At 40.2% G+C, this 22,053-nt stretch overlaps 1 protein-coding gene across 1 annotated transcript in view; it reads left to right on the top strand.

The window, feature by feature from the left end:
* GRM5 (glutamate metabotropic receptor 5) overlaps nt 1-22,053 on the top strand; it is a 506,772-nt gene that overhangs the window by 483,950 nt on the left and 769 nt on the right. Inside the window, 2 exon segments of the mRNA XM_040630952.1 lie at nt 3,737-3,832; nt 21,876-22,053. The exon segment at nt 21,876-22,053 is cut by the window's right edge and continues 9 nt beyond it. Of these exon segments, the coding sequence (XP_040486886.1) occupies nt 3,737-3,832; nt 21,876-22,053 (274 nt within the window).

Raw genomic sequence — 22,053 nt, 5'->3', positions numbered from 1 at the left:
CCAAAATCATCAGAGAGCCAGGACCACCTTTCCATGGGTCTAGAACTGGACTAGGTAAGGGATGAGCACATAGGGACACAGCTTTGTATTCTTTGTTTTTCCTGATACTTTCTTAGTCTAGTGACAGGAAAAGTGATTGAGGAAAATCTCTGGCAAATCCATGCAGACTGAGGCCAATGCTAATAAACATGTGACCAAAAGCTTTATTGAAGTACTTTTCAGTGCTCTGACTTGTGATAGTTCCCATTGAAGTTTGAAAGTGTAAGACTAAACCCATAGTAACTGGTTACTTTGGTTTCCTGGACCCAGTTCCCATGTATGTGTGTGTTGGGAGTGTGGGCACTTCCCATACCAATAAGCAATTCTCTTGACCAGCTGGGTGTCCTATAATTCACATCAACTCTGGCACTTTCAAGCTGGAGATGCCACAGGTCTAGGGTTCAGTACTACAAGATTGTCTCCCCTCCACGACCCCTTCTGAAGCCAGTCACAAGCCCAGGCTATCACCTGGGCTTCTGACCGACCAGCTATAGATTGGAGGTTCCAACGACCCCCTCCTTGGACTTCTGAGATGGTTGCAAGTCAGGTTGTTACCTATATTTCTGACCAACTGGCTATAAACCAGAGATTCTCATGACCCCCTCCTCAGATTTGAGTAATTTCCTCAAGGGGCTCACAGAACTCAGGGAAACATTTTACTTACCAGAGCACAGGTTTCTTGTAGGACATCCCTCAGGAACAGCCGGATGGAACAGATGCATGGACAAGGTCTGTGGAGCTTCTGCGCCCTCCCCAGGCTGGCCACCCTCCCAGCACCTCCACGTGTGCACCAATCCAGACACTTTCCAAACCTGTCCTTTTGGTGTTTTATGGAGGCTTTATTACAAAGGCATGATTGATTACATCATCAACCACTGGTGGTTGAACTCAGTCTCCAGGCCACCTCCCCTCCCCAGAGGCAAGGGGGGTGGGACTGGAAGTTCCAACCCTCTAATCACTTGGCTGACCGCACTGGCAACCAGCCCCCATCCTTAAGTGCTTTGGGAACTCAGCTTATTCACATAGCAAAAGGCATCTTTATGACTCTCAACACTTAGGAAATTCCAAGGGTTCGGCTGAGAACCCTAAGCCCGAACAGTGGAAGAAAACCAAATATATCAAAGAAATATCTACATTCTCATATGTATTTAGTCATCTGCATTACTTATATTTGGTTATTTGAATAACCAAAATGTATTTTTCTTATAAATCACCATATTACATGGGTTAGGACTACAATTAGCATGGCTTCCAATAAATTAACAGCGGTGTTTGTACCATGGTTATAAGGGCCAATTGTTTAGGTGTTCCCTAAATGTGGGTTATCGAGAAAAAAATCCTTTGTTCTACCCAATCTATCTCCCTCTTTTTCTTCCTATACAAAATCTAACTCTATGAAGATTCTTAAACTTTTTTATATATGGTAGTATATATAAAAAGGAACAGTATTTAAAAGAAAACAAATGATTAAGTAAAGACTAAAGCATTTGTTAGTAACTTGCTTCTTTAGGGTCTTCATAAATACACACACATACACACACGGAGAGAGAACTTATAAATATCCAAACCTAATGCTATAAACAACCTTAGACATTCTTAGACTCAGCTGTGGTAGAGAAAGTAACAAAAGCAAAGTAAAATCTAGGGGGATTTGGCATCAGAGAATCTAAAACCTAATTCAAAATGGCTGACATGATAAGACTTACATAAAAAGAAGTTCTGAGATGAAACAGGCTAATTCCATTGCTCAGAGATACTGTCTAGGGCCTACATTCTTCTAATCTTTCGTGCCACCATTTTTTAGAATGTTGGCTTATCTTCTCTCATGCCTACAACATGGGTGTAGCATTGCTAAGTACCACACCAAACAATTGTCCATAGCAAGAAGAGGCCACGGTTTCCAGTGTTTTCTTTGCCAAGAGTAGAAAGAAAGAAAGAAAGAAAGAAAGAAAGAAAGAAAGAAAGAAAGAAAGGAAGGAAGGAAGGAAGGAAGGAAGGAAGGAAGGAAGGAAGGAAGGAAGGAAGGAAGAAAGAAAGAAAGAAAGAAAGAAAGAAAGAAAGAAAGAAAGAAAGAAAGAAACTGTTCCTAGAAATCTCCAGAAGACCCTCTCTCACGATCACTGGCTGAAACTGATAAACAACATGCACCTTCTTCCCCTCCTTCTCCACTACACCGTGAACGCTGTGAAGAGGGACCTGTGAATTATTTATCTCTGTATCTCCAGGCCAAAGTGCATTGTCTAGAATTAAATGGATGCTCAACTAAAGTCTATTGAATAAGGTAATCTATTCCATCCACTTGGCTTAATTTAGTGAGCCATTTTTATTCAAATACTAAAGACTTTTAACATTTTAAAAGAAAATTAAGAGAGGAAGACCTCTATCCCGGACTAATAATGATTTTGCTTTTGTTGCATTTTGTTTTATTTCATATTAATTTTGAGACAGCAAGAAAAGAAACTTAGGGGAAAGATGACTATACCAAGGGTAAACAAGTCTTCTGACACCAAGTCACTTTATCACTGCCTTTGAACACCAGGCGTATGGATGAAGTGGCATCATATTAGGCTCCAGTTTTAGAAAGGAAAAGGCAATAAACCTTAAGAGTCTTGGGCCCTTGCAAGCTCTACTAACAGTTATTCTTTACCAGTAAGCCTTGTGACGTTGGTCAAGTCAGTTGAATTAAGTCTCAGCTTCCTCATCTGGCAAATGAGCATAACTGTACCCTCTTTAGTTACCCACAGGCTTAAACTGATGAATAAGAAAAGATTATTTCCGTGAAAGCATGTTGGCTCTAAAAACTGTCATTCAAATATAAAGGCTCATCTTGATTCACCATATAGCATAATGTTGGGAATCTTATAATTTACTTTAGACAAAGAAATATCTAGTACCTTCCAGGTGTGGTGAATTGCCAGTTCTGATACAAAAGCTGTTTGAGCTATCCGCCACAATGCAGGTAGCCCAATAGTGACTGTTCAACTTCAGCTTAATGGTTATATGAACCTCTTACATCCAAGAAGCATCTCTTTGCTTTTGGCATCAGCAGTCTCTAAAATAATGCTCAGACATAATGCCACTCAACAAAGCTTTGTTAATGAAAAGAGCAATTTGGAAACAAAGCAAAACAAAACAACCCATAATGGAAGGCAACACACTACAATGACTAAAAGTGTGTGTTCTAAATTTAGACTCCCTGTGTTCAAAATCCTTGATCAATCTACTTAATCCTTACAATCTTGGGCTTCTTTTCTTCAGCAAAATGGATATAATCATAGCAGAGCTTCTGCATAGGGTTCTTGCCAGGATTAAATTTAGGTAAAATCCTAGCACCATGTCTGGCACATGGTAAACAGTAAATGAATTCTAATTTATTGATATTAATCTTTTTCTTAAAGGCTAAGAATTGCCTTTCTTTTACCATTGACTATTAAATGTGATGAAATCATAGATTAATAGGCATTACGGAAGGGTAGATCATGTGTGGTTTAACAAGCAGTAACAAAATCATGCCAAATGTTATCCATATGCCATCACAAGTATCTAATACGTATTACAGGTCAGCCACTGCAGGAAAGAGCAGAAGTCCATTTTGTCATGGGACCACCCTCTGCAGCCACAGCTCTTCCTCAGCCTGGCCAGTTAAGCACACAATCATATCTTTCTGTTTGCTCCTGTCCTTGTTCATGCTCACCAGGTACAAAGACAGGAGACTGGCCCAGCACAAGTCGGAAATAGAGTGTTTCACCCCCAAAGGGAGTGTGGGGAATGGTGGGAGAGCAACAATGAGCAGGTAAGCAAACTGTGAGTGGCCTGAGGTGGTGTGAAATCAATGTCCGTAAGCTAGAGGAACAGGTGGCTCCCTGGTCTAGGTCCTCGCTCCACTGTGTACCCCATGCAGTGTGTCCAACGGGGTCACCACTGGTTTTCTGTGTGTGTTTGATTTGCAAAACCCATGCCATCCTCATGTGAAGTGATGGGAGCCTCCTGTCCCAGATGCTGCTGTTTCCCAGGATCGTGTGCTTTGCATGTCTGAAGCCTTAGCTCACATTCAGTTCTCCCATGGATTTTAACTTATTGGTCAAATGCTTCTGGAGTTTGCAAAGTGGAAGAGATTGGAGGAAATTCACATTTCAGGACTGTCCAATCAGTTGTCAAAACAAAGGGCAAAAGCCTAGGACTGGTTCTGAGGGAAGGACTGCAATGAGGAAAGATTCCAGCCCTGTCCCAGACAAACCTGGGAATTAATCTGACTTTGTTTCGATGTAACATCATCTTACAGACAAGGGCAAATGCCGGGCCAAACTAGTGAGCTGTAGAGGCAAGAGGCTTTTCATGAACTGAAATCAGGAAAGCTAGTCCTCCTCTAGCTACCATAGCTTTGCAGCTCCTTTCTTTCTCTGTGTCTGGTGGCAAACAACCCCTGTCGCTGCGCTGTGCATGTTCCTTCATACCAGGCTCTCCAAACTGAGCTATGCCCAGGCAACTGGGTTATTTAGAACTATAAGCATCAACTTAGTTGTGTTGCATGAAATGAACGTGCTTTATTGCATGGGACCGTGTTTCAAGAAAAGGGCTCTGGAGATAAATATTGTTAAGATTGGCATTGAACAGTTCCAGAATGTCAGAGGAGCCCCGAGTTGGGGAATCACTCACCATGAGCTAACTCTCCACTTCTACTGTGTTGTGGCATTTCCCCATCCATCAGTGGTACAAAGGTGTGGAAGGGAAGCTCCTGCAAGTCAGCCTGGGTGAAAGGAAAGGGGAAGTGCAGGAAGTACAGTGCGTACATATGTGTGTGTGCGTGTGCTGAGAGCAGAGCTTGGGATCCAGCTGCACAGCAAGAAGATAATTCTGTTGAGCCCTGTTGAACTTTCACCCCAAACATTGTATTTGCTTACTCTGTAGTAGGCTCCTTCTAGTTTTCAAAATAATGTCTAACTTTCTCCAAGGACCACCGCATTGCACAACTTCTGGAGAGGGGGCGGTGGAATTCATTTTGCAGTCTGTGAAAACGGTGCCTGGAACTGTGTAGCATATAGTTTGACCAATCATTTAGAGCAGCCCTGGCCAAGAGCTTGGCCAGCTTTGTCCGTGGCTCCCAGGGACAAGGCAATGAGAGCATGTGTACCTGTGTAGGCATATATATGTGTGTGCACATTAGTGTATCTGGGGTCCTTATGCCTGTGATCCCTTTATACAGCCATCTTTGGATCTCAGTGTATCCGGAAGATAAGCCTCAATGGATAATTTTGTGGAAGTAACTCCCACAAAATGGTTTCCTTTCATTGGGCCTACTGGTTTCCTTCTATTCACACATGACAAAGTGCCATAATTCCTGTCCTTGAAAATCAGTCAAACAGCACTGGAGTTGGCTGGACAAGGTGAAAATGACTGTATCAAGTGACTATAGGAGCTCTGTCCAGAGTGACTTCTGATTTGAAGCAATTGTCTAGGACTGGACTTCCCAAACTTTGTTGCCTAACAAACGTACTGAGACAAAGTCTGTACTGTAACAAGTTTCCTAGGTCATTCCAATTTATATCCATAAACCAATATTGTGGAATGATCCATTCGTCTAGGAGATGACATGGAGCTATTCATGGTAAACATTAGGTCTCCATTGTGTCATGCACTGTTCCTGAGAGTATTTAGTCAATGTCTGGAAATCTCAGATCCAATCAGCCCAGCGATTAGATTTGCTCAAAGCTGTCTTGATTGAATATGGGTGAGGAGATGGATAGGAGATAGTAGGAAAGGGTAAGGGGACTCCAGGTCAACCAGACCACTATTCCTTGGGTCAGGTCCAGATATATAGAGATAGCAATTAAATGTATCTACACGGGGAATAGTCTAAGTTTCTCTACAACGGCAAGATAATAGTTAGCTTTTGTTTCCTCACTTGTCTGGATATAGCTGAGGTAATGACAAGGCTTTTTACACTGATATATCCAGGTGAAGCCCAGGGGACTACTGCATGCATTAGTAAGGATAGTTCTGTTGGAATGACCATCTCAGCCCCATGGATAAGCACAATTCATTGGGAACAAATGGTTTTCCCTTCCTACTTTTTCTTCCTTCCCATTTCTTTAGCATTAAATAAAAACTGGTGGAAGAGAGTGAAAGTACTGGAGAGGGAAAGCGAGTCCTTCAGTGTTCTAACAGAGCTTTCCATTAGGGAGGAGAAAAGGCCTAGAGACACATAAAAGGAGAGGCCAAAATGTCCAAGACTGTCAAATCTTTCTTTCCAACTTCATATTTGTTTATATAAATACACACACATACACATACAATGACATTTATCCAGGAGAAACAAGTTGAGAATGAATATTAAGAGAAAAAGCTATCAGAAAGGAGATAGCGGCAATGTAAACCATTTCTAAAGAAGTTACAGTAGTTAATCCCAGTGTGCTGCCTTTGGAATTGAATAGAAGAGCTGGGGAGAGAATCAGTATTCGATTTTTACAGATACTTTTGGCATCAGCTGTTGAGGCCCTCTTTCTTAGCAGCTCCCACTCCTCCCCTGAGTTGTTTCCCAGAGTCAGAGTCAAGCATATTTACTCTGCAAACATCTGGGCTGGTTCTGTGGCCATTACCAAACAACCCGTCGCAGGGTGGGGCTAAGAAATGCTTAACAATCACAGAAAACCTGGAGTGTCGCCCTGAATCTCATTTGCCTATGTTTTCCATCCTGAATCTATGCAAAGGACAGGACCCAGTGAATTCATGCCTGGGGTGATTCTTCCAGAGCCAAGTTACCTGGCAGGGAGAGAGAATTTTCCTGTGCAAGCAGCCCTAGAGCTGAACACTATCATCTTACCTGAAACAATGACGGGGCCTTACAGACACTCCCTCACTTCTTCGTTTTCCCTCCACCCCCACATTTGGAAAGGAATAAGAACATTATATGTATCCCTAACACTCTAGCTTCCTGAAATATTATGTTGTTATTTTCCTTTTATGTGAATTTTTTTCTCTTCTGTCGGAATCTAGCATAACTTGTCATCTTTTCGTATTTCCACAGTGGACAATCTAAATGTGTTTCAGAGCAGAGACCTCCTGATTGCAGGAGAAGTGAAAGAGAGTCCTAAACAGGGAGGTGCTCTAAGAACTGGAAATTCTCTAAGCCCTGTTATGGTGTGAGTTCATACTGAGAAGGCCCACCTCAGAGATGGCTAAAACCTCAATAATGAATGTTATGATCTCTTGTCTCAGCAGGGCCATTCCATCAGAGTGCTCATTGGAGTCTGCGTTCTGAGGTGCTCATGTCATGTCGTACCCCCTGAAGGAGAGGAATAGACATCCTGAGCCTCCCAGTCTTTCTTTGGAAAAGTGCTCCCTAATCAAATGAAATAGATAGATCTATAGTCCCCCTCCAGTACTTGAAGGAAGGAGGGTGGTACGTGGTGATTTTTACTGTTGCAATGTCAGGATATCAATTAGGTGAGGTATTAATCTCCAATCACTTGAGTAACTGATTTTCACCTAGTAGATGTAGCTTCTAATTTTAGTGGGTATAAATATTTCATAGACTCTTCAGAGAATCTGATAGTAGTCATGTCATAATCACGAGGAACTCAGATTTGAAAAGCAATTCCAAAATGTGATGTCTGTGTTAAGACTGTTTTGCCTTTCATTGATTCAATTATTTCTTCCCTTGTGTAATGCTCATGTATTAAGCACCTACCACGAGCCAAGCACTTACAAGACTCTGGAGATAAATGGATGACAAAGACTTGACTGATACCCTTGAAACTCCATAGTCCACAAGAGAACAGAGTCAGAAAAAAACAGATAATTGCAATGCAACAAAAATCCCTGTCCCACAGGAGAACTAATGTGTACAGTTAACTCATTTGCTATCAGAAGCTACAGCTTATACCAGTGCAAACAGAATTAAGAGTAATATAAACTAAATAATATTAACCTGAACTGAGTGTTCAGAAAGGACTATACATAAAGTTGTATAAAATTCAGAGCCACAGAGAGAAATGTTCTGTCTTTCCAGTATGAAGCCAGTTAGTTTCATAGTGATAGGATTACTGCAGTAGTCTTCTCTTCATTCCTCCCCAAAGTCAGTTTCAGATTAATGTTCTAAGTTACGTTTAGAGATGTTCTAAAGTAAGTAACAATAACCAGTTATTACCATTGCTGTAATTACTGTGCATCAAACACAGTAGTGGTCCCTTCCCATTGGTTATACACTAGATTCTCCCAAGAATGATCTTTCCATGGTACAGATGAGGAAAATGAGGCTCAGGGATATTAAATAACCAACACAGTAGAGTGAATCAAAGACCTTAAAACCTGGTTCCAGCACTAGCCAATGTGACCTTGAGGCACCATTTTACCTCCTTAATCTCCACTGTCCGTAAAATGAGGATAATAATAGAGTACTTCCTTACTACATGATGCTGTGAAAACTAAATGAGATAATGCAAGCACAGCACTTAGCAGGCATTCAATAGATTCTATTTAGTATTACTGTTAACCAAGGCTACTCAGCTTAGAAAGTCCTTTTTTTTTTTTTTTTTTTTTTTTTTTGGTTTTTTTCTTCCATTCTCCACTTGCTATCATGGTTGTTTTCTCAACAATCAATTCTGGGAAAGTATGTAAAATAAAATCTAGTAATTTCAATGAAATTAATTCAATGATATAATTACTCTGCTTTAAAATTCATGTTCTCCCATGGTTCTCCCTGGGTGCTTAGATACACCAGACTACACCAGACACTGGCTTAAGTCCTTTATCTATATGATCTTTTATTTCATCTTTAAAAAGGTAAACGATAAAGTCCACACTGGAGCCAAACTCAGTTTGATTCTGGAATTCACACTCTATGATACCTACCACCTGGGATAAAATCCAAGCCCATGCATTCAGAATACAAGGACCTTCACACACTAACCCTATTCTAATTCTGACCGTTCTCCAAACATGCCGACTCCTTTCTACAATTTCACACCCTAACACGTGCTGTGTCTCCACCTGAATTGCCCCATCCTTGCTCCTTGAATCCATCTTTTCCAACCCCCAGTCCTGTTCTGCCTGGCAAACTTACTCAGCTTTCAAAACCCAAATCTAATGTCAATTCCTCTTTGAAACCTTTCCAAAATTCTTACAATCTATTTTACATCTCCCAAACTCATAATTCTAAAGTATCTTGAGTATAATAATACTGCATATTATCTGGTCACCTGTCTCTTCCCACTAAACTTGAAGGTTTTTGAAGGCAAAAACATGTCCTGTTCAATTTTCCACCCTCAGTATCCAAAAGTGCTCTGGGACTGTTGACTCAGTCAATCAATCAATAAGAGTGCAAGGAGAACCTTTCTGCATGTAGGCTGCACTATTTAAGGGACCATGGTGTGTTCCAGAAAACATGGAATAATCTCCACCCTAAAGAACTGACAATCTTTTTCTTGTTCTTTTTTTTTCTTTTTAAGATTTATTTATTTGAGAGAGCGAGCATGCAGGGGAGAGGCAAAGGGAGAGGGAGATAGAGTCTCAAGCAGACTCCATGCTGAGGGTGGAACCTGATGTGGGGCTCAGTCTCATGACCTTGAGATCACGACCTGAGCTGAAACCAAGAGTTGGATGCTTAACTGACTGTGCCACCCAGGTGTCCCTGACAATCTTAATAAAGGAATAAAACTCATTCTGAAGGAAACTGCAGGAGCAATCGACTACATTAAGGTATAGTTATATCTGTGATCCAGATAATAAGGCCCAGATTTGAATAAGGGAGGGAGAAAGCAACATGGCATGCAGTTTCAAGTTCAGGTTTTTAGAATCCCTGGAAGAAAACTTCACAAACTATATTTTGAAGAATGTTAGACCAAGTGCAAGAGATACTCCATGAGCTGGAAAGAAGAAACGGCAGAAGTAACAGTAAGGATGAAATTAGTGTAGCCAACACTACATGTTATATGCACTTCTTGGAGATTTTCAGTGAGTGCTTACAAAACAAAGACTTGAGGGGCACTTGGATGGCTGGGCATGGAGGTCCCATGAATCTCTCTAAGCATCAGCTTTATAGTCTATAAAATAGTTGATAAGGGATTAAAAATAGCATATATATGAAAACATACATGGATATTTTAAAGGAGTAAGAGAATCTAAATGAGGCAGTCAGATATACATACAGAAGGCAGTATATTGCTAGCAAAAGACAAAAGCAAATATTAATCAGGAACATCTGTTATTTTTTGTAGGCACCTACCTAATAAATTTTCTAAGGAGCCAGAGAAAGATTCCTGTCATCTATGAGGAACCAAGAAGATTGACATAAACAAGATAATAGTGTATAGGATAGATATAAAAAGTCATTTTAATACTAAAATTATTAGTATATACTAATATATTAGTAGATATATACATATAAATTTGTATATAAAATTGTGTTAGTATTAGGTGTACAAGATTTGATATATGTTCTATATATATATAGAAAAATGATCACCACAATAAATTTAGCTAACAACATCCATCACCACACATTTACAATTTCTTCTTGTGAAATTTTAAGATCTATTCTCTTAGCAACTTTCAAATATACAATACAGTATTATTAACTACAGTCACCATGCTGTACATTAGAGCCCCAGGACTTATTTCTCTCATACCTGGAAGTTTGTACCTTTTGGCTCTCTTCACTCATTTCACCCACCCCCAACTCCCACTTCCACCAACCACCAATCTGTTTTCTGTATCTATTAGTTCAGGTTTTTGGGGTTTCTTTTCTTTTCTTTTTTTTTTTTTTTTGTTTAGATTCCACATACACATGATATCATACAGTATTTGTCTTTCTCTGACTTATTTTACTTATTACAATGCTTTCATATTTCATCTGCATCATCCATACTGGGACAAATAGTGAGATTTCCTTATTTGGGGAATGGCTGAATGATATTCCACTGTGTGTTTGTGTATATGTAAATATGTATCACATTTTCCTTATTTATTCATCTGCTGATGGACACAGAGGTTGTTTCCATGTCTTGGCTATTGTAAATTATGTTGTAGTAAACATGGGACTGTAGATATCTTTTCAAGACAGTGATTTCATTTCCTTTGGAAAAATACCCAGAAGTGAAACTGCTGGATTGTATGGTAGTTCTATTTTTGATTTTTTGAGGAACTTCCACATTGTTTTCCAAATTGGTTGCACCAGTTTACATGCTCACCAACAGTGCATGAGAGTTTTCTTTGTTCCACATCCTTGCCAACACTTGTTATTTCCTGTCTTTTTTTTTTAAGATTTTATTTATTTGTTTGTCAGAGAGAGAGAGAGAGAGAGACAGAACAAGCAAGGGGAACGTCAGGCTCCCCACCGAGCAAAGAGCCTGATGCAGGACTTGATCCCAGGACCCTGAGATCACAATCTGAGCCAAAGGCAGGTGCTTAATTGACTGTCTTTTTGATACTAGCAATTCTAATAGGTGTGAGGTGATATCTCATTGTGGTTTTGATTTGCATTGCCCTGATGATTAGGGATGATAAGTACATTTCTATGTATATATTGGACATTTAGATGTCTTCTTTGGAAAAACGTTCAAAAGGGGTGCACTTTCTTTACTCATCTGTCAGTAGACATTTAGGTTGTTTACACAACTTTGCTACTGCAAATAATGCTGCAGTGAACATGGTAGTGCTAATCCTTCTTTGAGATCCTGATTCCAATTCCCTTGGATATATACACAGAAATGGAATTGCTGGATCATATGGTAGTTCTATTTCTAATTTCTTGAGGAACCTCCATAATGTTTTGCCAGTGGCTGCACCATTTTGAATTTCCACCAACAGTGCACAAGGGTTCTTTTTTTCCACATTGTAGCCATCCTAACAGGTGTGAGTGATCATATTGTATTGTACATTTAAAAAAAGTCTGTTAAGAGGGTAGATTTCATGTTACGCATCCTTACCACAAGGAAAGAGAGACAGACAGATGGAGAGAGAGAGTTAGGCATCTGACATATCCCAAAGGGGATGGGACTGGAACTTACTCAGCACCTCATATCTGTGACATGTTCCTGTTTACATCCAGTAAGAAAAAATCATCAAAAATTACCTTAAGCAGGGAGCCTGGGTGGCTCAGTCGGTTAAGTGTCTGCCTGTGGCTCAGGTCTTGATCCCAGGGTCCTGGATTTGAACCCCGTGTCAGGATCCAGGCTTAGTGGTGGGGAATCTGCTTCTCCTTCTTTCCACGCCTCCCTCCAACCCCCACCCGCTCGTGTGTTCTCTCTCTCTCAAATAAATAAATAAATAAATAAATAAATAAATAAATAAAATCTTTTTTAAAAATTTCCTTAAGCCAGGAGCTTTGTGTAGATAATAAGGATGTTGGTGGTAGGTAACAACCAGGATTCAAACCTCAAAACTAAAGTACTCTTCATCATTACAGTTAAGGTAAATAAGATCAAAAGGAATCTTTTTTCTATGCAAAAATCATTTTCTCAGCAACCATTATCAAATCCTGGGACATTCTCTTATTCTCCACTCCCTCAGTATTCATCTCTGCAACATTCAGGTCAATGCTATTAGAGAGCTTTGGAATTTACTATCAGGTCATTTTCTGGATACAAACTTGGGTGTTATCATTTCCTTGGATGCTCCATAAGGATGTGTCTTGTTAGCCCTTTAGTTTTTGTGTGTTCTTAGCACACAGACAATACTGCATTTTGGCAATGACTCTGTATTTAAGGTGAGATCTGGGGCAGTGTTCTGCCTTTTATTTGACTTGGGCACAAATTCCATAAGCCTCAGGTTTTGCATCTATAGTACAGTTTAATAATATCTGTTTATTTTTTTTTAATTTTTATTTATTTGAGAGCAAGAGAGAGCAAGAGAAAGCACAGGAGAGAGCAGGAGCAGGGAGCGGGGAGGGAGAAGAAGGCTCCCTGCTGAGCAGGGAGACCAAAGCAGGGCTCATCCCAGAACCCCAGGATCATGACCTGAGCCAAAGGCAGCCACGTAACCAACTGAGCCACCCAGGCATCCCTAATAATATGTTTATATGAGGCATTCAAGTGATAGAATTTGCTTCATTTCCCTAATACTCGCAGCCAACTACCCTGTAACAGGTACCATACTAAGCATAGGAAATGTACATAGTCACTGTCCTTGGAGTGTTCCAGGTTTAGTACAGAAACAGACTTGTAAATAAGTGATTAAAAATACCATGCAATAGGGGCGCCTGGGTGGCATAGTGGTTAAGCGTCTGCCTTCCGCTCAGGGCATGATCCCGGCGTTATGGGATCGAGCCCCACATCAGGCTCCTCCGATATGAGCCTGCTTCTTCCTCTCCCACTGCCCCTGCTTGTGTTCCCTCTCTTGCTGGCTGTCTCTATCTCTGTCAAATAAATAAATAAAATCTTAAAAAAAAATACCATGCAATAAGTGCTATGTTAGACAGCTGTTGTGAAGGTCAAATATAATAAAGCAGATGAAAACACCTTGTGAGGTGTAAAGTTCTATTCCAAAGGGAGCTATTATCATCCTGGGATTCTCCTCTTCTTAGTCATCAATTCCAACCCCATATTTTATTCAAGCTTTAAATCAAGCTGGATTCCTCCACCAAGTCTTCTTGGTGGTACCACCCAAGGGGCGCAAAATAGCTGTGTCTTCTTTTGTTCTCTCTTTATGAAACTGTAACCTGGGCTACAAATAGTAATTGCTGGAAAACATAATTTCCATTTTGGATGTAAAAACATCCTCTAATCTTAGTTGAAGTACCTCTACTAAAACCTAGAACTTGCATCTCAGTATGAGGAGTAGTTTAGTTTGAGGTTTGAGCCCAGGTTACTGAATTTTAGATTTAAACAATAGCTTCACTTGAGAAAGAAAACTCTGTGGTGATCCAGCAGAAAGCTTGGCACATGCTCCTGCTTTACGTCCTTCGTTGAATGCTCTTTCCTTATGAGGACGTGGGGAAAGTAGCAGCTAGAGGCACGGGGCACTTTAATAACCCACCCTGGATGGATTGTGACCTGTTGAAAAGGCATCCTGTTAAACCAAAGACTAGTTAAAATAGGGCCAAGTGGTTCTTGTCCCACAAGGATTTTTATTAGGGACTAAATGCCTAGCAAAAGATGTTCTCTGATGGAATTATCATAGAAGCAGGCAGCCACTGCTCGCTCCCAACTACATAAAAGGGAGGCAAAAGTCCACCCCACAAGGTTGTTGGAAGGGCTTCCAGGGATTGAGCATGTGGCATTAGCTGCTTTGCCGTATATGCAACACACATATTAATTGGATTTTGTTTATCCATGTTATTTTAACATTCCCCAGGCTTTAAGACCTAGTTAATCTCCACTTTATTTGCAAATCCTTCCTTGACACTTCTTTCCCTAGTGAGGAAACTTTTCTCTGCACTCCTCTAATACCAATGCGCAAGGACCTAAACGTCTTTTCTTGCACAGTTTTCAGATCAGTATATTCCTTTCCATCCTCATTTTTTCCACACCTGTTAGCATCTTAACACTGTGTCCCTGCACTATGAAAATAGCTTCTTAAATCTACCCTGGACACCACTCTTTTGCTTGTGTCAATCTTCTTGGCTCCTTATGCCTGAAGGACTAATTAACTTAACAGATATTAATTAGGCCTTAACATATTCCTGAAGTAGGACCAGGACTGGGGCAGACAAGGAATAAGGTCAATGGATGAAGCTGCAGTGAGATTTTAAAGAAGATTTTGGCATGATTCCTACATTTAATTGTTTTTGTTGAGTTCCAAAAATATCGAATACCTAAAATATTAAATAACGCAAAAAGAATTCTTGCAGTTGAAGAATAACACAGAAAAGAACCCATGAGTATTTCTTGATATATTCATTCATTTATTGATTGAGTATGTAGATCACATATGTATCTAATAATTAGACCATCTTCTGGTCAAATATATTAGACCACCTATCTATTCCAGACACTGATAAGAAGTTCGAGGCTAATTACTAATGAGTTATTAAAATAGCAAAAGAAAAGAAAGAACATCCTTGCAGGTCATGGGTGGCCATAAAGCATTTTTATAGTGGACAAAAAAGTCCAAACTCTTACCTGCTGATGCTTTAACTTCTTATCCATCCCCACACAGGGCTACTGCTTATCTTAGAACATCCTTTGTGGATTTCTGAACTTAGTCACTGCTATCTTTCCGGGAGGGCAATGCCTACTGCTCTTTTTGGACTTTGCCATAATCTACTAATTTTTCAAGGTGTAGATACAATCTGTCTTCTGGAGGCAAGAATCATTCCCTGGCCACTCCCCTCCTGCTACAAATGGTTTCTTCCTCTTGCGAAGTTTTGAATCCATTGTGATCTGTACCCTACAGTTACCCAATGAACTACTTGTTCTCATGCTCCACAATCTCTCATTCTCCTTGTCCTCAGCACCCTTCCACCTGCCCACCTGCTTCCTTCTTTCAAGGACCTAATGAAAAGAAAAACAACCTCTATCAAAATACTATGAGTAACTCATATTGCTAGCCTTCTATGTGCATCTTCTCTCTTGCCCTCTTTGAGGGAAGTTTCATATCAGCAACTCTCCACCACAGTACCAAAAAGTACTGATCAATCACAATCATTTGCAAAGGTAGCATATATCATTTGTTAACCAATATTCGTTGAAATGCCAAAGTTTGCAAAATAGTTATCCTTGAAATTATACCATTCTTATTTAGTGGTATTCCAAAAAAAGTCAGAGAAAAAATAAGTGTGCCACACATAAAACAACGGTCTTTTATTAGATCACAGCACGGGGAAAAAAAGAGGGGCTGAAAATTGCTATATGATATTTTATTTATATGGTGATAAATAACTGCCTTCATGATCGAGACATCTAATCATTATCCTTGGCAAGTATAAATGCTTGGTCAACCTGTGCTATTTGAGTTAACAACCAAAGAGTGATATAGGGTGCTTTCTTGAGACTTCAAAGTACATGATTAAGAAGAACAAAGACATATGGTAATAGAGAATATAAATCAAATGACTAACTTATCGACTTAAAAATGCGTATCATCACCAGGTAACATCTGAGGGCTTCTCTTCCATGAAGTAAGGACAGCTCACTTCAAAAAACAAATATGGATGGTGTACTGTCATGAAAAATGAACTGGAAATCATGAGATGGTATTGGTTCCACGTTGTCATTTTCTAACTGCTTAACTTTGGGTAAATCACCTATCTCACTGAGCCTCAGTTTTCTTATTTTTGAAAGGAAGACCAAGACATTGATCCTATCTACCTTTGACAATCAGTGTTCCTAAAGTACTTTATAAAGCAGTATGCAAATATAAGGTGATAGTGCTTCGATTATTGTGTCACTGTAGGTAATTCATTTCGATTTACTTAAGTGTTTTTGTCTATATGTGTATTTCTAATGCATACATTATCACAGCCATTTAACTTTTTTTTGTCAACAAGATAGCTATTTACATCCATTTATGCTGTAACTGAGGAAATTTATATGGATGATTCTGCCGTTTTCTTATATATCATGGTGTATTTCTCGGTGTAATTTTCAAAGTCAAGATGTCAGATTTTAGGGAAGGCTCAGAAAGAAATTATTCCACCTAATTTAGAGTGTCTGAATATAAACAATATCAAATAGCTCATTATCTTTTAAAAACCATATTTCCATATTTCGTAATTCAAAGCAAATTATGGCAAGAAAAATATACTGATAAAAGTTTAAGAAAATGTGCAGAAAATGGAACTGCAATTGGAAATCTTCTGCTTATAATATTCTTGATTCATGAAATTCTTTCACTGGCCTAATATTTTCTGAAGTCACTCCGTATCTGCTAGTGACATTACAAGCTTTTAAAAACTTTTCAAAAATATTTTTTTGTATTAGGAAGCTCATGATCTTACTATTCCTCTCTCCTGGCTGCCTCTCCACTCAAAATCATAAACAAGAGAGGTTTAGTAATGAAGATAATTTTTTCATGAAAAGAATGTGCTAATTTTCAAAGGATATATTTGATTATTCTGATGCCCTAGATCTGTACAACTCATGAAGGTACTACTAAACCATGTAACAAAAGAGAGGATAAAGGCATAGTTTTTTAATTCAGTGAAATATTCTGAGGATTTTAGTTGTTTATACGGCCTTAATAAAACCCTAAACAATTTCTCAGGAAAAAAACCCACACAGGTCATTCAACAGCCATTTTTTTAAATTATTTTTATTCAACAGCCATTTAAAATGAACACAAAAATTCTAAATTCCATTGACTTTTTGGATGGTCCAACTCTATTAACATTTGCCTCCTCATGATGGTGTGCCATGGCAGAATGCTACCTCCTACAGGTTTTGGCAGATGAATAGAGAAACTGGGAGAGGTCATTGAGCTGACATTCAGAGCCTGTTTGAAGTGAATAAATTATGTGTCATGCATGGAATAGATAAAGGAAAAATAAACTTCTGAGAATAAAGGTAGAAGATGTCATTTTGGCCGACACAAACTGTAAACGAAAAACAAACAAAAAATGCAACCCTCAAATAACATGATCAAAATGCTTTTTTTCTACCTCTCAGAAAAGAACCAATTGTCATAGTAGAAAGAACATTAGATCAGCTAGTATTATATTTGGCAAAGCGTTAACTGGTACCTGGAAAGAGCACAGAGTTTTCACAGGTTTTTTTTGGCCAAACTGTCCTTTCCAGATGTGGCAAATCATCTGTTCTGTCTCTCTCCATGCCTCTCTCCGCCTTCTTTTCTAATGCCTAAAATATTCGGTGGGGAAGGTGAAGTGCTAAAAACAGGTAAGGAAAAGTTGCTTTCCCTTTTCTTACCTCAGGGCCCTCAGGACAAATGTCTAATCCTGATGTGGAAAAAAAAATCTTAACAACAGCAACAATGATGATTTTATCTCAATTGGTTGGAAGATCTGATGGTGAGGTTTGCAGAGGTGGTATGTTTTATAATGTACCCTCATGTGTACTACCGTTTGGGTTCCTCCCAGAAATCATGTGAGGTAAGCAAGGGGAGGTTTATTTCTTCTATTTTGTACCAAAGAACAAAGAGGTACAAAGGTGTTAAGTAATTTGCCCACCATCACTCAGGGCTGGATCTTACACCTACATTCTAGGGCTACTATCCATACCTGCCTCCATAAACTTTCATCACTGAGAAGTTTCACTAGAATAGACACACACACACACACACACACACACATATGTACATACATATACATATACACATATGCGTATATAAATTACAAAAAAGGAACAAATACTTCCTTTGTGATTTTCATGGTAGATATGAAGATCTGTTATTGTACTTAGTTAATGTAATATCTTTTATTTGCATACACTGAGCACTACTGATTACAGTAAGTTATATAAAAAGTAGATCCATAAGACAAAAGAAATAGAATTTCATTAATACTGAATTTTTCTTAATATTATTACTGAATTACTGAATTTTTCTTAATATTGAATTATTTTTAAAATTCTAACAAAAACAATTCAGTTTGGATTTTTTGAAATGGAATGCATTTATCTACTCCATTATTAGTTCAAAGATATTATTGAACACATACTGTGTTCTAGACCATGCACTGGGTCTTATGGCTATAACAGGAAACAAAGAACCCTCTGTCTGTACTCCCACAACACTCCATCCAGCAGATGAGGCGGACATACACCAAAGAGGTATGACGTGCCTAATGCAAGGACTCTGGGAATCCAAGCTAGTCCAGGTGGGGTCAGAAAAACTTCTCTCAAGAAAAAGCAATTAAGGTAAAATTGAAAAAACAAACAAACAAAAACAATGGGAAGAGCTTAGTCAAAATGGAAGAAAGAGAGGAGGGAGCACCATGAAAGAGCATTTCAGGAAGAAGTAAATTGTGGAATATTGTAGAATTTAGTGAAGTGGATGTGATATCTAAGGAGACACTTAGAGTAGAAAAAGACCACAGACCAAACCCGGTGGAACAACCAAAAATATTTTATGGCTTTACCACATAAAATATTTTACGTTACACTTAATTCTCTGTTTCTCAGCCAGAGCTCAAAACCATATTAGTACATTGTTTTTATTTTCTGGGATGCAGTATTCACATGGAATGCAAAAACTAATACTCTTAGACACCTTCTCCTTACAAGAACCTTTCACCTGCACTGTCTATTGAATCCTCACAACCACCTTCACCAAATGATATACTCTCTGCTTTTCATCAAGGCTTACAGACTAGTATTTTCCAAGCACTCAGGCTGGCAGATCCAGGATTAGAACCCAGATTTTGGGCTTCTTTGTCCACTGCACCTTCCAGGACACCACACAATGGTCCTGCTAGCTTTAGAATCCTATTCGTCCATCAAATGCTTACTAAAAGTTCCCATTTTGGAAAAGAAAACCTTTCATGACCCAAGGAATAAAATGAAGTACTCAAATTTGGGCTCCATCTCTCTGGTGTCTCCTACATCCATTTCCATTGGTATACAGATTGCTTGGTGCTCTCTCTCCCACATGACCATGGACACTATGAGCAAAGGCATGGCCGGGAACAACGTCAGTACTCTGTGCAGACTGGCTGGGTAGGATAGCTGCCTTCTTGCACATTCATCCACAGGCTTTTCAATCTGCCATCATGTTTTTAGGCACTTCCACATGTGATTCCAAAGACTGTCACTGTTAATACCCAGAGTTATGTTCCATCAAAATCTCTCTATGTCAAGGGAGCAAGAATCTTTCTACAGTAAAGCTTAGTAGGATAAATCCAGTTATGCGTCTAGTTTCTAGCCCATGCTTTGTATTAAAAGTGGCCTCAGCAACCTGAAAGATTATTTGTCCTTCCCAACATGGCTGTTTCTTATCCTGCTGGTAGGAGAGAAAAGGAGTTGTTGGCAACCATCCTCCCAATCAAATCCCATAAATAATCTGGCCTATTTCTTCTGTGCCATGTTCCAGAAGTTAGTAGACACCTGGGAAAAAGAAAGTAATGCACTAAAAACATAAAAGGTGGCAGGTCAGGTTAATGCAAAAATGTAGAAACAAATCTGGAAACTCTCCTGGAAAGGAAAGTTAGGTTCTGTACGGCAACTCCCAAACCTGGAAAGAGTTTATCCATCCTTTGCAGGAAGTGGGGCAGCGGTGGGGGACATGTCACGTTCCAGAATTCTAAACGACACCAGGTTGCAAAATATTGGGTAGATTAAATGGAATGAGATCTCAGAGGAAGAAGCAGAAAAAGGAAGACCACAAAGAGGAAAGGGGCAGATGAAGAAATGAGAAGCAGTATGGGAAAGAGACAGGAAGCATCCTGTCATAGGAGCACAGAAACAGGGGTCTGTTATCGGAGGAGTTGGTGTCTCAGGCAGAGTGGATCTGGCAGTTGCAGTCCGGCAGTTCAAGGCAGGTGGGCTGCAAATACAATTCAGTTCCCTGCCTGGCGAAAGCAGTTCGGCCCTCCAGCAAGGAGGCCAAGGGAGCAATGGGAACCCAGAAAGAAAGGAAAGCTTCCTGCTAGATTTCTCAGTTTGGGAAACACCTGCTGCGTCATCACTTTGGGGATGGAGTGCATGTAAAATGCATAGATCCTTGGAACCCAATCCAGACAATCAGAATCTCCTGGGGTCCTGCCTGAGATAGTTGACAAATGCCCTGGATGAGTCTTATGCACGATTAAGTTTCATCACCCCTGGCTGAGATGAGAAAACTGGGTGGCCAAAGCCTTTTGTTCATAGACTGCCCAAGGTTATCTCTTGGCCACAGCAGCTAGGACAGAGCTGTATGGACAAGAGAGACCCCCTAGTTACAGAGATCTTAGTTTCCTTTGTGATGAGAAATCCCCCCAGGGTCTCCACAGAACATCCCTGACAGTCAAGTCACATCCTCTGACCATTAATGAGGTTCCTGATAGAGGGTCTGTAGTTTCAGAAGTTGTGTCATATTTAATGGTAAGGAGGACACAGTCAGGACCTGAGAGGCTGAGGCACCAATTGCGTCATCATCAGAGCAGCTTTCAGACCCCAGGGTGGAAACCAAAATGAACTGTGGAGAAAGGGAAGAAGGAGAAAGGACCTAAGAAGTCAAGTGAGCCAGATAACACTTATCAAGACCCTATTTGGAAATCAATATGCTAGGTGCCAAAGGCACTATGCTCCCTCACAGAATTGTTATTCAAGTTTTAGGCCTAAAAACAAATTTGTGAGGAAAATCTGGGTGAAGTAGAAACGCTCTAATTAATTAGAAATGTGTGTATGTGTTCATTGAATTTCTATTTTCCAGCAGATAAGTCAGACTAACTAAAACCATGTTCAAAGTCAGGAGTTCGATAGAAATCCCTAGTCAAATATACCAGTCGTTGACATACACCAGTCGTTGACGTGCAGAATAAAAAATGAACTGGAACCACTGTCTATTTCCTCGACTCGTACCCTTTCCCTCCCCTCTGACGACTGGATGGGTGAGTTGAGGTCCTAGTTCTACCGTTTCCTGTCAGAGGCTGCCAACTTCAGGAAGCCTTGCCCAGTACTAGGCACTTCTGCACACCGCCACAATACTGCAAGCCCTGGCTTCTAGCTTTGCAGCATAACCAGCCCTTGCACTCCCGGGTGGGCTCAGAACTACTGCAGAATCTCCATAAATACATTTAACCTTCCTACTATCCCCTACAACACACTTTCGTGGTAATGATAAACCGAAGGCCAATACGATAAAGCGGCCTTTAACGCAAGCAAACAAAAAGCCACTTCCAAGATCTCTGCCCATAGTGTCCGCTGACGCCTTATTTCCCGAAAGATCAGCAACAGTCCTTCCCAATCCGAGTCCCATCACCCAGCACTGGGGAACCTCCGAGTCACCTCTGGTCTCCCTTCTCTCCGCAGCTCCAACGGAAAATCCGTCACGTGGGCCCAGAACGAGAAGAGCAGCCGGGGGCAGCACTTGTGGCAGCGGCTGTCAATCCACATCAACAAGAAGGAGAACCCCAACCAAACCGCCGTCATCAAGCCCTTCCCCAAGAGCACGGAGAGCCGCGGCCTGGGCGCGGGCGGCGCGGGCGGC

Source organism: Ursus maritimus, unplaced genomic scaffold, assembly GCF_017311325.1.
Source record: "Ursus maritimus isolate PB19 unplaced genomic scaffold, ASM1731132v1 scaffold_16, whole genome shotgun sequence".
NCBI classification, from domain to species: domain Eukaryota; kingdom Metazoa; phylum Chordata; class Mammalia; order Carnivora; family Ursidae; genus Ursus; species Ursus maritimus.
This window is presented reverse-complemented; position numbering and strand designations above follow the sequence as displayed.